This window comes from Condylostylus longicornis, unplaced genomic scaffold (assembly GCF_029603195.1).
Source record: "Condylostylus longicornis isolate FDR11 unplaced genomic scaffold, ASM2960319v2 ptg000010l, whole genome shotgun sequence".
NCBI lineage: Eukaryota > Metazoa > Arthropoda > Insecta > Diptera > Dolichopodidae > Condylostylus > Condylostylus longicornis.
In genome coordinates, this window is record NW_026577979.1 from 2,011,280 (window position 1) to 2,027,383 (window position 16,104).

At 34.6% G+C, this 16,104-nt stretch overlaps 1 protein-coding gene across 1 annotated transcript; it reads right to left on the reverse strand.

Moving 5' to 3' along the window:
- Positions 1–324: 324 nt before the first annotated feature.
- Positions 325–15,244, reverse strand: LOC129618843 (mucin-2-like). The gene is given in 14 exon segments (XM_055533861.1): positions 325–2,141; positions 2,277–3,204; positions 3,264–3,318; positions 3,320–5,329; positions 6,497–6,595; positions 6,752–6,835; positions 6,995–7,552; positions 7,715–9,781; positions 10,169–10,234; positions 10,394–10,505; positions 10,641–10,685; positions 11,310–12,849; positions 12,982–13,185; positions 14,969–15,244. Coding segments are annotated over 14 exon segments (9,861 nt in total).
- Between the last annotated feature and the right edge of the window lie 860 nt (positions 15,245–16,104).

Consider the following 16,104-nt stretch of genomic DNA (forward strand, 5'->3'; position numbering starts at 1 on the left):
AATAAAATCACTTGTTTGTTTATCTGAATGAAACAATCAGTTCAAGAACACGATCATGACGACGAGGAGTTAAAACTATGTAAAGCTATAAATTATAAGCGTTAAATTCTTCATCCAGCGTCAAATTCTGAATCTATTTTATTGTTTTCTTAATAAAGATATTGGATGTTTTCTGGTCAGTGTTGATTAGGACAAAATGTAATGAAATAATTCTGTAAATTATTTTAAGACAAAAATTTACTATTTTAAATACTTATATAAATTCTTTATTGTTTATTTTTTATGTTCTGTTTTTCTACATATATAAATTCTTGAAGTCAAAGTTTACTCGAGACATTCTCCTTTGTTAGTCACGCACATCGCATTTTTAGATTCAAAATACATACTCTCTTTACAGGTTTTTATTGTTGGTCGATTAAGACATAAAATATATTTTTTACAACTATTCGGATGTGGCACGGATGTTCCCCACGACTTTCCTAAGCAAAGATTATTTGAATTTTTCATTTTATGGCTTCTATAAACTGGTTGATGAATCCCTCCAATTTTTCCGTGAGAACAAGATCCGTCGTTTGGAATACAAAAGTTTGCTTTTTTGTTAAAGTATTGACCAGGTAAACAGTTTTGCTCTCTCCAAATTCCTTTTACGCATAAATGAAATTTAGAACAGTCCAGCTCATGTTCTTTGTATTCACCGTGAATACATCTGCTACAAGATCCATTATTTATAATACAAACATTTCTCTCTTTACTAAAATATTGACCTTCCGGGCAAATTTCATGTCTCCAGACATTTAATACGCACAAATAAAAATTAAAACAACTAGCTGGGTCTTCTCTATATTGACCATGTATGCAATTCGGACTGGGTTTTTCCGAAGTGGTAGTCATACCACCATGACATGAGCCATCATCAACTACGCAATGCTTTAAGATTTTGTTAAAATACTGTCCCGATGGACAAATCTGGATCTTCCAATTTCCATGAACGCATAATTGGAATCTTGTACAATCTCCAATGTATTCTTCAAATTTTCCATGCACGCATCCTGGATTTGCTGTGGTTGTGCTCATGGTGGAATGTGTTCCAGGTTTGCATGTTCCATCTTCAGGTATGCAATAATTTTTTTGTTTGCTAAAGTATTGACCGTTAGGACAAACTTGCATTCTCCACTTTCCATTTACACATAAATAAAATTTTTCACAATCACCAGAATGGTCCTTAAATTTACCATGCACGCACTGAGGCCCATTTGTTGTTGTAGATGATGTGGTTGAACCGCAAGTACCGTCGTGTGGCACACAATGCTTTCTGACCTTGTTAAAGTATTGACCAATTGGACAAGTTTGCAATTTCAACTTTCCATTAACACACACGTAGAATTTTTCGCAATCATCAGGATAGTCCTGAAATTTCCCATGTTGACATTGTGGGATTTCTGTAGTTGTAGTTGACGATGTTATTGTGCTTGAAGTGCTGGTTGATGAAGTAGTTTTGCAAGTTCCATCTTCTGGTACACAATAATTTTTTTGCTTGTTAAAATATTGACCATTAGGACAATTTTGCATTCTCCAATTTCCATTTACACACAAATAAAATTTTTCACAGTCGTTTGAATGGCCTCTAAATTTACCATGTATACACTGAGGTCCATTTGTTGTGGTAGATGATGTGGTAGAACCGCAAGTGCCGTCGTGAAGTATACAGTGCTTCTTGACTTTGTTAAAATATTGACCAATTGGACAAGTTTGCAATTTTAACTTTCCATTAACACACACGTAGAATTTTTCACAATTATCAGGATAGTCCTGAAATTTCCCATGTTGACATTGGGGAATTACCGTGGTTGTAGTTGAGGTGGTTGACGTTGTAGTGGACCTGCACGTACCATCTTCTGGTATACAATAGTTCTTTTCTTTGTTAAAATATTGCCCATTAGGACATCTTTGAGATCTCCACTTTCCGTTCACACATAGGTAGAATTTTTCGCAATCATTTGGGTATTTCTCAAATGCGCCATGTTGGCACTCAGGTTTTTCGGTAGAAGTTGTTGTTGAACTAGAAGACGTAGTCGTCGTTGACGGAGTTGATGTAGTTGTACTAGAACTAGTGGATGTTGTGGTAGATCTGCACGTACCATCTTCTGGAATGCAATAGTTCTTCTCTTTGTTAAAATATTGCCCATTAGGACATCTTTGAGATCTCCACTTTCCGTTCACACATAGGTAGAATTTTTCGCAATCATTTGGGTATTTCTCAAATGCGCCATGTTGGCACTCAGGTTTTTCGGTAGAAGTTGTTGTTGAACTAGAAGACGTAGTCGTCGTTGACGGAGTTGATGTAGTTGTACTAGAACTAGTGGATGTTGTGGTAGATCTGCACGTACCATCTTCTGGAATGCAATAGTTCTTCTCTTTGTTAAAATATTGCCCATTAGGACATCTTTGAGATCTCCACTTTCCGTTCACACATAGGTAGAATTTTTCGCAATCATTTGGGTATTTCTCAAATGCGCCATGTTGGCACTCAGGTTTTTCGGTAGAAGTTGTTGTTGAACTAGAAGACGTAGTCGTCGTTGACGGAGTTGATGTAGTTGTACTAGAACTAGTGGATGTTGTGGTAGATCTGCACGTACCATCTTCTGGAATGCAATAGTTCTTCTCTTTGTTAAAATATTGCCCATTAGGACATCTTTGAGATCTCCACTTTCCGTTCACACATAGGTAGAATTTTTCGCAATCATTTGGGTATTTCTCAAATGCGCCATGTTGGCACTCAGGTTTTTCGGTAGAAGTTGTTGTTGAACTAGAAGACGTAGTCGTCGTTGACGGAGTTGATGTAGTTGTACTAGAACTAGTGGATGTTGTGGTAGATCTGCACGTACCATCTTCTGGAATGCAATAGTTCTTCTCTTTGTTAAAATATTGCCCATTAGGACATCTTTGAGATCTCCACTTTCCGTTCACACACAGGTAGAATTTTTCGCAATCATTTGGGTACTTCTCAAATGCGCCATGTTGGCACTCAGGTTTTTCGGTAGAAGTTGTTGTTGAACTAGTAGACGTGCTCGTCGTTGACGGAGTTGATGTAGTTGTACTAGAGCTAACCGTTGTTGTGGTAGATCTGCACGTACCATCTTCTGGAATGCAATAATTCTTTTCCTTATTAAAGTATTGACCATTAGGACACGACTGTAATCTCCACTTTCCATTTACGCATAAGTAGAATTTTTCGCAATCACTAGGATACTCTTGGAATTCACCATGTTGACATTCTGGTTTTTCTGTTGTTGTCGTAGTTGTTGAAGTGGTTGAAGTGGTTGTTGAAGGGGTGGTAGTGGTGGTACTGGAAGACGTTGATGTTGTTGTACTTCTACATGTTCCATCTTCAGGAATACAATAATTCTTTTGCTTATTAAAGTATTGACCGTTAGGACACGACTGTAATCTCCACTTGCCATTTACGCATAAGTAGAATTTTTCGCAATCACTAGGATACTCTTGGAACTCACCATGTTGACATTCTGGTTTTTCTGTTGTTGTCGTACTTGTTGAGGTGGTTGTTGTTGAAGGCGTTGTAGTAGTGGTACTGGAAGACGTTGATGTTGTTGTACTTCTACATGTTCCATCCTCAGGAATACAATAATTCTTTTGCTTATTAAAGTATTGACCGTTAGGACACGACTGTAATCTCCACTTTCCATTTACGCATAAGTAGAATTTTTCGCAATCACCAGGATACTCTTGGAATTCACCATGTTGACATTCTGGTTTTTCGGTTGTTGTCGTAGTTGTTGAAGTGGTTGAAGTGGTTGTTGAAGGGGTGGTAGTAGTCGTACTGGAAGAAGTTGATGTTGTTGTACTTCTACATGTTCCATCTTCTGGAATGCAATAATTCTTTTCCTTATTAAAGTATTGACCATTAGGACACGACTGTAATCTCCACTTTCCATTTACGCATAAGTAGAATTTTTCGCAATCACTAGGATACTCTTGGAAATCACCATGTTGACATTCTGGTTTTTCTGTTGTTGTCGTAGTTGTTGAAGTGGTTGAAGTGGTTGTTGAAGGAGTGGTAGTAGTCGTACTGGAAGACGTTGATGTTGTTGTACTTCTACATGTTCCATCCTCAGGAATACAATAATTCTTTTGCTTATTAAAGTATTGACCATTAGGACACGACTGTAATCTCCACTTTCCATTTACGCATAAGTAGAATTTTTCGCAATTACCAGGATACTCTTGGAATTCACCATGTTGACATTCTGGTTTTTCTGTTGTTGTCGTAGTTGTTGAAGTCGTTGAAGTGGTTGTTGAAGGGGTGGTAGTAGTCGTACTGGAAGACGTTGATGTTGTTGTACTTCTACATGTTCCATCCTCAGGAATACAATAATTCTTTTCCTTATTAAAGTATTGACCATTAGGACACGACTGTAATCTCCACTTTCCATTTACGCATAAGTAGAATTTTTCGCAATCACCAGGATATTCTTGGAATTCACCATGTTGACATTCTGGTTTTTCTGTTGTTGTCGTAGTTGTTGAAGTGGTTGAAGTGGTTGTTGAAGGGGTGGTAGTAGTCGTACTGGAAGACGTTGATGTTGTTGTACTTCTACATGTTCCATCCTCAGGAATACAATAATTCTTTTCCTTATTAAAGTATTGACCATTAGGACACGACTGTAATCTCCACTTTCCATTTACGCATAAGTAGAATTTTTCGCAATCACCAGGATACTCTTGGAATTCACCATGTTGACATTCTGGTTTTTCTGTTGTTGTCGTAGTTGTTGAAGTGGTTGAAGTTGTTGTTGAAGGGGTGGTAGTAGTCGTACTGGAAGAAGTTGATGTTGTTGTACTTCTACATGTTCCATCTTCTGGAATGCAATAATTCTTTTCCTTATTAAAGTATTGACCATTAGGACACGACTGTAATCTCCACTTTCCATTTACGCATAAGTAGAATTTTTCGCAATCACTAGGATATTCTTGGAATTCACCATGTTGACATTCTGGTTTTTCTGTTGTCGTAGTTGTTGAAGTGGTTGAAGTGGTTGTTGAAGGGGTGGTGGTAGTCGTACTGGAAGATGTTGATGTTGTTGTACTTCTACATGTTCCATCCTCAGGAATACAATAATTGTTTTGCTTATTAAAGTATTGACCGTTAGGACACGACTGTAATCTCCACTTTCCATTTACGCATAAGTAGAATTTTTCGCAATCACCAGGATACTCTTGGAATTCACCATGTTGACATTCTGGTTTTTCAGTTGTTGTCGTAGTTGTTGGAGTGGTTGAAGTGGTTGTTGAAGGGGTGGTGGTAGTCGTACTGGAAGAAGTTGATGTTGTTGTACTTCTACATGTTCCATCTTCTGGAATGCAATAATTCTTTTCCTTATTAAAGTATTGACCATTAGGACACGACTGTAATCTCCACTTTCCATTTACGCATAAGTAGAATTTTTCGCAATCACTAGGATACTCTTGGAATTCACCATGTTGACATTCTGGTTTTTCGGTTGTTGTCGTAGTTGTTGAAGTGGTTGAAGTGGTTGTTGAAGGGGTGGTAGTAGTCGTACTGGAAGAAGTTGATGTTGTTGTACTTCTACATGTTCCATCTTCTGGAATGCAATAATTCTTTTCCTTATTAAAGTATTGACCATTAGGACACGACTGTAATCTCCACTTTCCATTTACGCATAAGTAGAATTTTTCGCAATCACTAGGATACTCTTGGAATTCACCATGTTGACATTCTGGTTTTTCTGTTGTTGTCGTAGTTGTTGAAGTGGTTGAAGTGGTTGTTGAAGGGGTGGTAGTAGTGGTACTGGAAGACGTTGATGTTGTTGTACTTCTACATGTTCCATCTTCAGGAATACAATAATTCTTTTGCTTATTAAAGTATTGACCGTTAGGACACGACTGTAATCTCCACTTGCCATTTACGCATAAGTAGAATTTTTCGCAATTACCAGGATACTCTTGGAATTCACCATGTTGACATTCTGGTTTTTCTGTTGTTGTCGTAGTTGTTGAAGTGGTTGAAGTGGTTGTTGAAGGGGTGGTAGTAGTCGTACTGGAAGAAGTTGATGTTGTTGTACTTCTACATGTTCCATCTTCTGGAATGCAATAATTCTTTTCCTTATTAAAGTATTGACCATTAGGACACGACTGTAATCTCCACTTTCCATTTACGCATAAGTAGAATTTTTCGCAATCACCAGGATACTCTTGGAATTCACTATGTTGACATTCTGGTTTTTCGGTTGTTGTCGTAGTTGTTGAAGTGGTTGAAGTGGTTGTTGAAGGGGTGGTAGTAGTCGTACTGGAAGATGTTGACGTTGTTGTACTTCTACATGTTCCATCCTCAGGAATACAATAATTCTTTTCCTTATTAAAGTATTGACCGTTAGGACACGAATGTAATCTCCACTTTCCATTTGCGCATAGGTAGAACTTTTCACAATCACCAGGATATTCTTGGAATTCACCGCGCGTACATTCAGGCTTTTCTGTTGTTGTCGTACTTGTTGAGGTGGTTGTTGTTGAAGGTGTGGTAGTAGTTGTACTGGAAGAAGTAGATGTTGTTGTACTTCTACATGTTCCATCCTCAGGGATACAATAATTCTTTTCCGTATTAAAGTATTGACCGTTAGGACACGAATGTAATCTCCACTTTCCATTTGCGCATAAGTAGAACTTTTCGCAATCACCAGGATACTCTTGGAATTCACCGCGTGTACATTCAGGCTTTTCTGTTGTTGTCGTACTTGTTGAAGTAGTTGTTGTTGAAGGTGTGGTAGTAGTCGTACTGGAAGAAGTTGATGTTGTTGTACTTCTGCATGTTCCATCCTCAGGAATACAATAATTCTTTTCCTTATTGAAGTATTGGCCGTTAGGACACGAATGTAATATCCACTTTCCATTTACGCATAGGTAGAACTTTTCACAATTACTAGGATACTCTTGGAATTCACCGTGTGTACATTCAGGCTTTTCTGTTGTTGTCGTACTTGTTGAAGTGGTTGAAGTGGTTGTTGTTGTTGAAGGCGTTGTAGTAGTCGTACTGGAAGAAGTTGATGTTGTTGTACTTCTACATGTTCCATCCTCAGGAATACAATAGTTTTCTTCCTTATTAAAGTATTGGCCATTGGGACACGACTGTAATCTCCACTTTCCATTTACGCATAGGTAGAACTTTTCGCAATCACTCGGATACTCTTGGAATTCACCATGTTGACATTCTGGTTTTTCTGTTGTTGTCGTACTTGTTGAGGTGGTAGTTGTTGAAGGTGTGGTAGTAGTTGTACTGGAAGAAGTTGACGTTGTTGTACTTCTACATGTTCCATCCTCAGGAATACAATAATTCTTTTCCTTATTAAAGTATTGACCGTTAGGACACGAATGTAATCTCCACTTTCCATTTGCGCATAGGTAGAACTTTTCGCAATCACCAGGATACTCTTGGAATTCACCGCGGGTACATTCAGGCTTTTCTGTTGTTGTCGTACTTGTTGAAGTAGTTGTTGTTGAAGGTGTGGTAGTAGTCGTACTGGAAGAAGTTGATGTTGTTGTACTTCTACATGTTCCATCTTCTGGAATACAATAATTCTTTTCCTTATTAAAGTATTGGCCGTTAGGACACGAATGTAATATCCATTTTCCATTTACGCATAAGTAGAACTTTTCGCAATCACTAGGATACTCTTGGAACTCACCATGTTGACATTCTGGTTTTTCTGTTGTTGTCGTACTTGTTGAGGTGGTTGTTGTTGAAGGCGTTGTAGTAGTGGTACTGGAAGAAGTTGATGTTGTTGTACTTCTGCATGTTCCGTCCTCAGGAATACAATAATTCTTTTCCTTATTAAAGTATTGGCCATTGGGACACGACTGTAATCTCCACTTTCCATTTACGCATAAGTAGAATTTTTCGCAATCACTAGGATACTCTTGGAATTCACCATGTTGACATTCTGGTTTTTCTGTTGTTGTCGTAGTTGTTGAAGTGGTTGAAGTGGTTGTTGATGGGGTGGTAGTAGTCGTACTGGAAGAAGTTGATGTTGTTGTACTTCTACATGTTCCATCTTCAGGAATACAATAATTCTTTTGCTTATTAAAGTATTGACCGTTAGGACACGACTGTAACCTCCACTTTCCATTTACGCATAAGTAGAATTTTTCGCAATCACCAGGATACTCTTGGAATTCACCATGTTGACATTCTGGTTTTTCTGTTGTTGTCGTAGTTGTTGAGGTGGTTGTTGTTGAAGGGGTGGTAGTAGTCGTGCTGGAAGAAGTTGATGTTGTTGTACTTCTACATGTTCCATCCTCAGGAATACAATAATTCTTTTGCTTATTAAAATATTGACCGTTAGGACAGGAGTGTAATCTCCACTTTCCGTTTACGCATAAGTAGAATTTTTCGCAATCACTAGGATATTCTTGGAATTCACCATGTTGACATTCTGGTTTTTCTGTTGTTGTCGTAGTTGTTGAAGTGGTTGAAGTGGTTGTTGATGGGGTGGTAGTAGTCGTACTGGAAGAAGTTGATGTTGTTGTACTTCTACATGTTCCATCTTCAGGAATACAATAATTCTTTTGCTTATTAAAGTATTGACCGTTAGGACACGACTGTAATCTCCACTTTCCATTTACGCATAAGTAGAATTTTTCGCAATCACCAGGATACTCTTGGAATTCACCATGTTGACATTCTGGTTTTTCTGTTGTTGTCGTAGTTGTTGAGGTGGTTGTTGTTGAAGGGGTGGTAGTAGTCGTGCTGGAAGAAGTTGATGTTGTTGTACTTCTACATGTTCCATCCTCAGGAATACAATAATTGTTTTGCTTATTAAAGTATTGACCGTTAGGACACGACTGTAATCTCCACTTTCCATTTACGCATAAGTAGAATTTTTCGCAATCACCAGGATACTCTTGGAATTCACCATGTTGACATTCTGGTTTTTCTGTTGTTGTCGTAGTTGTTGAGGTGGTTGTTGTTGAAGGGGTGGTAGTAGTCGTGCTGGAAGAAGTTGATGTTGTTGTACTTCTACATGTTCCATCCTCAGGAATACAATAATTCTTTTGCTTATTAAAATATTGACCGTTAGGACAGGAGTGTAATCTCCACTTTCCATTTACGCATAAGTAGAATTTTTCGCAATCTCCAGAATACTCTTGGAATTCACCATGTTCGCATTCTGGTTTTTCTGTGGTTGTCGTACTTGTTGATGTTGTTGTTGTTGATGAAGGCGTGGAAGTAGTCGTACTGGAAGAAGTTGATGTTGTTGTACTTCTGCAAGTGCCATCCTCAGGAATACAATAATTCTTTTCCTTGTTAAAGTACAGACCGTTGGGGCAAGTATGTAATCTCCACTTTCCATTTACGCATAAGTAGAACTTTTCGCAATCACTAAGATACTCTTGGAATTCACCATGTTGACATTCTGGTTTTTCTGTTGTTGTCGTACTTGTTGAAGTAGTTGTTGTTGTTGATGGCGTCGAAGTAGAAGAAGTGGAAGAAGTTGATGTGGTTGTACTTCTACATGTTCCATCCTCAGGAATACAATAATTCTTTTCTTTGTTGAAGTATTGCCCTGTGGGACACCTATGCAATCTCAATTTACCATAGACGCACAAGTAGAATTTCTCGCAGTCTTCCGCATATACTTCAAATTCCCCGTGTGTACATTCTGGGGCTTCTGTTGTGGTGGTTGTGGTCGAGGTTGTAGATGTTGTTGTCGTTGATGGCGTGGTTGTGCTAGAAGTAGTTGATGAAGTATTTCGACAGGTACCATCTTCTGGTATACAATATTTCTTTTCTTTGTTAAAATATTGTCCGCTAGGGCACGTGTGCAATCTCCACTTGCCATTCACACACAAGAAGAATTTTTCGCAGTTGCTACGGTCTTCTTCAAATTTACCATGTTCACATTCTGGTTTTTCTGTAGAAGTTGTAGTTGATGTAGTTGAAGTTGTGCTAGAACTACTGGACGTTGTTGTAGTTTTACAAGTTCCGTCTTCTGGTATACAGTAGTTCTTTTTTTTGTTGAAGTATTGTCCGGTAGGACACGTATGTAGTCTCCATTTTCCATTTACGCATAAGTAGAACTTTTCACAATCTTTCGGATACTCTTCAAAATCTCCGCTTTGACATTCTGGCTTTTCTGTTGTAGTGGTTGATGTGGTTGTTGTTGAAGGGGTGGTTGTAGTCGTACTGGAAGTTGTCGATGTTGTTGTACTTCGGCAAGTTCCATCTTCAGGGATGCAATAATTCTTTGCTTTATTAAAGTATTGGCCACTAGGACAAGAATGTTGTCTCCATACACCGTTGACACATAAGTAGAACTTCTCGCAATTTTCGAAATCTTCCTCAAATTCGCCATGTTGACATTCTGGTTTTTGTGTAGTGGTTGTAGTGGATGTTGTAGTTGAAGGCGTCGTTGTACTTGTTGTTGAGGTAGTGGTTGATGTGGTAGAGGTAGTCGTGGTTCTGCATGTTCCATCTTCAGGAATACAGTAGTTCTTGAATTTATTGAAGTACTGACCAGTTGGACACGATTGTGATCGCCATTTACCACTAACACATAAGTAGAATTTTTCGCAATTATTACGATCTTCTTCAAATTCGCCATGTTCACATTCTGGTTTTTCTGTAGTAGTTGTAGTTGATGTAGTTGTCGTTGTACTAGAACTACTAGACGTTGTAGTAGTTCTACATGTTCCATCTTCCGGTATACAATAATTCTTTTCTTTGTTAAAATATTGTCCGTTAGGGCACGTGTGAAGTCTCCATTTTCCATTAATACATAAATGGAATTTTTCACAATCATTAGGATATTTTTGGAACTCGCCATGTGTGCATTCGGGTTTTTCTGTTGTACTAGTAGATGAAGTAGTTGTACTCGTAGTGGAAGAAGTTGTACTCCAAGGTGTCGTTGGTTTGCATGTTCCATCTTCTAGTATGCAGTACTTTTTAAATTTGTTAAAGTATTGACCTTCTGGGCAATATTGGGTTAACCACTTGCCGTTTACGCATACGCGGAATCTTTCACAGTCATTTGGATATTCTTCAAATTCTCCGTGTAAGCATTCGGGTTTTTCTGTAGTTGTAGTAGTTGTTGAGGTTGAAATTGTAGTGGATGAAGAAGTGGTATGACATGTTCCATCATCAGGTATGCAATACTTTTTAGATTTACTAAAATATTGATTTTCGGGACAGGAATGTAGTCGCCAGTAGCCTAAAATGCATAACTCAAATTTGGCGCAGTCTTGGTCGTATTCCCTGAATTCGCCATTTACGCAGTCGGGAGCTGGTGTTGGTGTTGTTGTTGTCGTTGTTGTAGTTGTAGTACTTTTCGTTGTGGATGTTGTTTTGCAGGTTCCATCTTCTGGAACACAGTAATTTTTGGTTTTGTCAAAATATTGATTAGGAGAGCATTTGTGGAGCCTCCAGTATCCAAGAACACACAGTTCAAATTTAGTGCAATCTTCATCATAAGATCGATATTCACCATGTATACATTCTGGACGTTCAGTTGAAGTTGTAGTTGTAGAGCTACAGGTTCCGTCCTCAGGAATACAATAATTTTTTTCTTTATTAAAGTATTGCCCTTTTGAACAGAATTGTTCTCTCCAACGTCCGAGAACGCATAAGAAAAATTTAACACAATTCGTTGGGTGATATGTATACTCTCCGTGCGTACATTCTGGTTGGGGTGTTGGGGTAGGAGTGGGAGTTACGCGACATGTTCCATCTTCAGGTATGCAATAGTTTTTTTCTACATTGAAGTATTGATTTTGAGAACAAGTTTTTATTCGCCATCTGTCTACAACGCACAAATAAAATTTGGTACAATCATCAGGATATTGTTTATATTCTCCGTGTATGCATTCTGGTTTTGGTGTAGTTGACGACGTTGTCGTAGAACGACAGGTACCATCGTCACGCACACAATTATTTTTGATAGGATCGAAATATTGGTTTTCGGAACATTGTTGAACTCTCCATCTATCGACCACGCATAAGTTGAATTTTGTACAATCACCAGGAAATTCTTTATATTCGCCATGTATGCATTCTGGTTTTGGTGTAGTTGATGTTGTTGTAGTTTTACAAGTTCCATCTTCTGGTATACAGTAATTTTTATCTACATTAAAGTACTGATTTGCGTTACATGACTTATTGTGCCATTTTCCATTCAAGCAAAGGAAAAATTTCGTACAATCTTCAAGATTCTCTTTATATTGACCATGATGGCAATCAGGCTTTATCGTAGTTTTGACGGTAGAACATACGTTGTTTGTGTCTGGTTCGCAATAATTTAAATCTTTGTTAAAATATTGGTATATACTACATTCCTGTAATCTCCATTTTCCATTAACACATAAATAATACCTTGCACAATTTTGATCATCTTCTTTATAGGCACCATGATCACATTCATCAACACATGTACCATCATCTGGTACACAGAAATTTTGTGTTTTATTGAAATACTGATTTCGGGAGCACGTTTGCAATCTCCAAATTCCAGAAACGCACAAATAAAATTTACGACAGTAGCAATCATCTGGTATATATTGCCCATCAAGGCAAGTCTCTCCTAATCTTTTTTCGTTTTTTTCAGAACAGCTTCCAAGAGCATTTCGCTTTCGTCGACTATTTGGGTTAAAATCTGTTCCGCATAAAATACGTGGTTCATTCTCACATTGCTTAGAGTAACCATCGAAAACTTTTTGGTATTCACAATGAATCTCTTGACAATTATTTTGATAATCACATTTATAATAAGATCTACAACGGTTATTTAAATTTGGATAAAAAATGATTTGATCTTTCTTCAAAACCTGAAAAAAAAAATATTTATTGTTTTTTAATCTGTAAATTGGTTTTTTTTTTTTCTTATTTACTTTAAAACCGAAAAAAGTCCGAAATGAATAATTTCAGATAATTATAACATATGTATGCATTTAACTCACATTTGGGGTTTGAAGCGACGAAATATAATTGTTTTCACATTTTACATTCCCAATTTGAAAAGTACACTCACCTCTACGTGAGTCGTACAGTTGTCCGTTACTGCAAATTTCTATTTTTGAAATTCCATCGGAACATGTTATGTAAGATCGGCAATTATCGTAATAGTTTCCTATTCGGAAACCATCTTCAAGCGAGGAACAGTTCTAAAAATAACATTTAATTAAAGATTTATTAAAAACAAAAATTCTTGTTCAAAAGGTTACTTTTTTCGATTGAATTATTTTTTTCTAATTTACTATATAATTAATATTTATAGCAGCTTTAATAATAATTATTAGTAATTTTAATAATACAAAAAATTCTAACTCTAATAACAAAAATTAACTGTTCTAAGAAAATAATATCGCGGGCGGTCGAGCGAAACTCATGGAAGAAATTGGGCGTCAGCAACTGGACGTTAACTGCGGGTCAAATATCCATTTGTGCATATATAAAGAGAAATAATCAACCGTTTTCATTGAAATTTAATATTTAAATTCGTATTAAACTAATAAACATATAAATTTTTTGGAAAGATCAGGGCTTGGAAACTGCGATTTTACATTTTTCACCATATCTACGGAACGAATTGATGGAATTTCTTGAAATTCCATATTTGAGCTCTGGTTGTTACCGAAACTAACTGGCGAGCATTTCAAGGAATTCGGGTAGCATAAAGCGACACTCTACTAAGAGTCAGATTTACATTTTTCTACGTATGCTAGAAAAAATGTAATAAATATTCTAAAAATTGGAAAGAGGTATTTATAAGACATTTTTATAATATTCTGTAACATTTTCACTTAACTAGACAACACACATTGCGGTCGGTTATGTGCTGACCACATCAGATTTTTTTTTTACTTTTAATATAAATTTAAAAATCTCAGAAATTGAGAAAACAAAAACTCATATATTACAAAAATATGTAATATATAAATATAGAAAATGTTAAGCTTATTTTTTTTTAATAAAAAACAAATTCTATGTTGATCGTTTTTAATAATATTCTAAATAGCTTCCATATTTGCGTATTTTAAAAATTATGTAGGCATTATAGTTTAATATTTGACATTTTTTAATTGTAAAAATTTCGAGTTATATAGGAATAGATGAAGTTTCAATCAAATATTTTACATTCAATCAACAAATAATTATTCAAAAAATTTAATTTTTCTGGATTTTTACACCCATAATACAGATGATGTAAAATATCTAATCATAAGTTTCAGAGCAAAAACAGTGATCTCAATAAAAACATTAATTTTGTAATTAATTCCAAATTATTGACAAATAGTATTCAGAAATTAATAATTATAATCAAAATTAAAAATAATTTCTAAATTGGCTTAATTAATAATAAGATAAAGTTGATTTTCTTATAACTTATGTAATTCTTAAAAAATATTACAAAAATTTTTTTTTCTTGTGTAATTAAAAACTCGCTAACTAATTAAATAAAATAAATTAAATGTTTTCAAATTTTAAAATAAATATTTATAAAATTTGCAACAAAATTTTATTATTCACAGATTGTAGAAAAAATCAGAAATCAGAAGCAATATTCAGAATAGAAGCAAACAATAGATTGTAAAAAAAATTAGAAACTAAAAGAACTGAAAGAAATTCCAAAAAAATGCGTCTTTTTTTTTAAGGAATAAACTCTTTTTAATTTTCGTTTCATAATATAAAAATAATGTACGCGTAAACAAAAACAAAAAAAACTAATTGAAAAGTTTTGAAGGACGAAATAATCCGTGAGTTCTTCATATTTAAATTTAATTTCATATTTTTGTTTTTTATTTTCTAAAATTTTTTACACTAAATAGCTTAATAAGAATAAATTGAAACTAGTTTTTATTATTTTTTTTAACAATTTGCACTAAAATATTATATGAATGTACAGTTATACAAAATTTTCATTTTATAAACGTAAAATTAACTTACATAAATACTTTGGACTGGTATTGTACTATTTGTCATACAAAAACCACTAGGATATACACATACTTCCAAAATTGGATTATATTCAAGTCCTTTTGGACAATTTTGTTCACGTAAAATATGGGATTCATCACATTTAAAAAATTTATGACAATCTGTAGGATGTGCTACCTGTACTGCAAAACCGTGAACATTTTGCTGAAAACAACGTTCATCGGCACATAATATAGCAACTGTTGTTATTAATAAATTAATAAAAACCACAATTGAAAACTTCATTTAGATTTCCTTATTATTTTTTTTTTTTCTATGTTATTTTTTTTTTTTTTTTAAATTTCATATAAATATATTTTATTCACTATATGTAGGTATCACTTATTTATTAAAACTAAATTTATTTTTAATATTATTCTTTTAATATAAGCATTGTATATTTATAAAATTTTTTATTTTATTTTTTTTTAAATTATTATTTTTTAAGAGATTTGTTCCTGTTTGATGCTTTTGTTGTGTGTAGTGAAAATTTTTTTAATTATCCTTGGTTGTTTAATTATTTTCCTTTTTCTTGTTTTTGTTTATTATTTTAATCCTTGGAAGGTTTTTGTATATTAATTTTTTTTATGAAAGGATATGACGAGTAAATTCCTTAATTAATTGAAAAAAAAAAACCAGTGATGTTAAAAAAAAATATTACAAGATCGTTTCAGTCCAAAATTTCTTGTATATAATTTTAGTTTAAGTTATTCACAATAATTAAAATATTATAAATAAGATCGATCGATAAATATTGTTAAAGTGAATCTGAAATTTTTTATAATAATTTTTGATCATTTATACCAAAAAAAAAAGAAAAAAATAATTTTGTTCTATCTTATCGTTATATGGTATTTTTTTTTTTTTTTTTAATGTTGAACAAACATAAAATTGATATTATACTAAGATAAATTTTTTTATATAAATTTCAAATATGTACCTACATTATAATATATACAAATATTGTACATAATTATAAATAATTGCATGTAAATATATATATATATATATATATATATATATGTAAGTGATATCAAATCTTATAATCAATTTCTAACTTTTTTTTTTTTTTGATTTTTGATTTTAACTTTTGATTTTTATCAGTT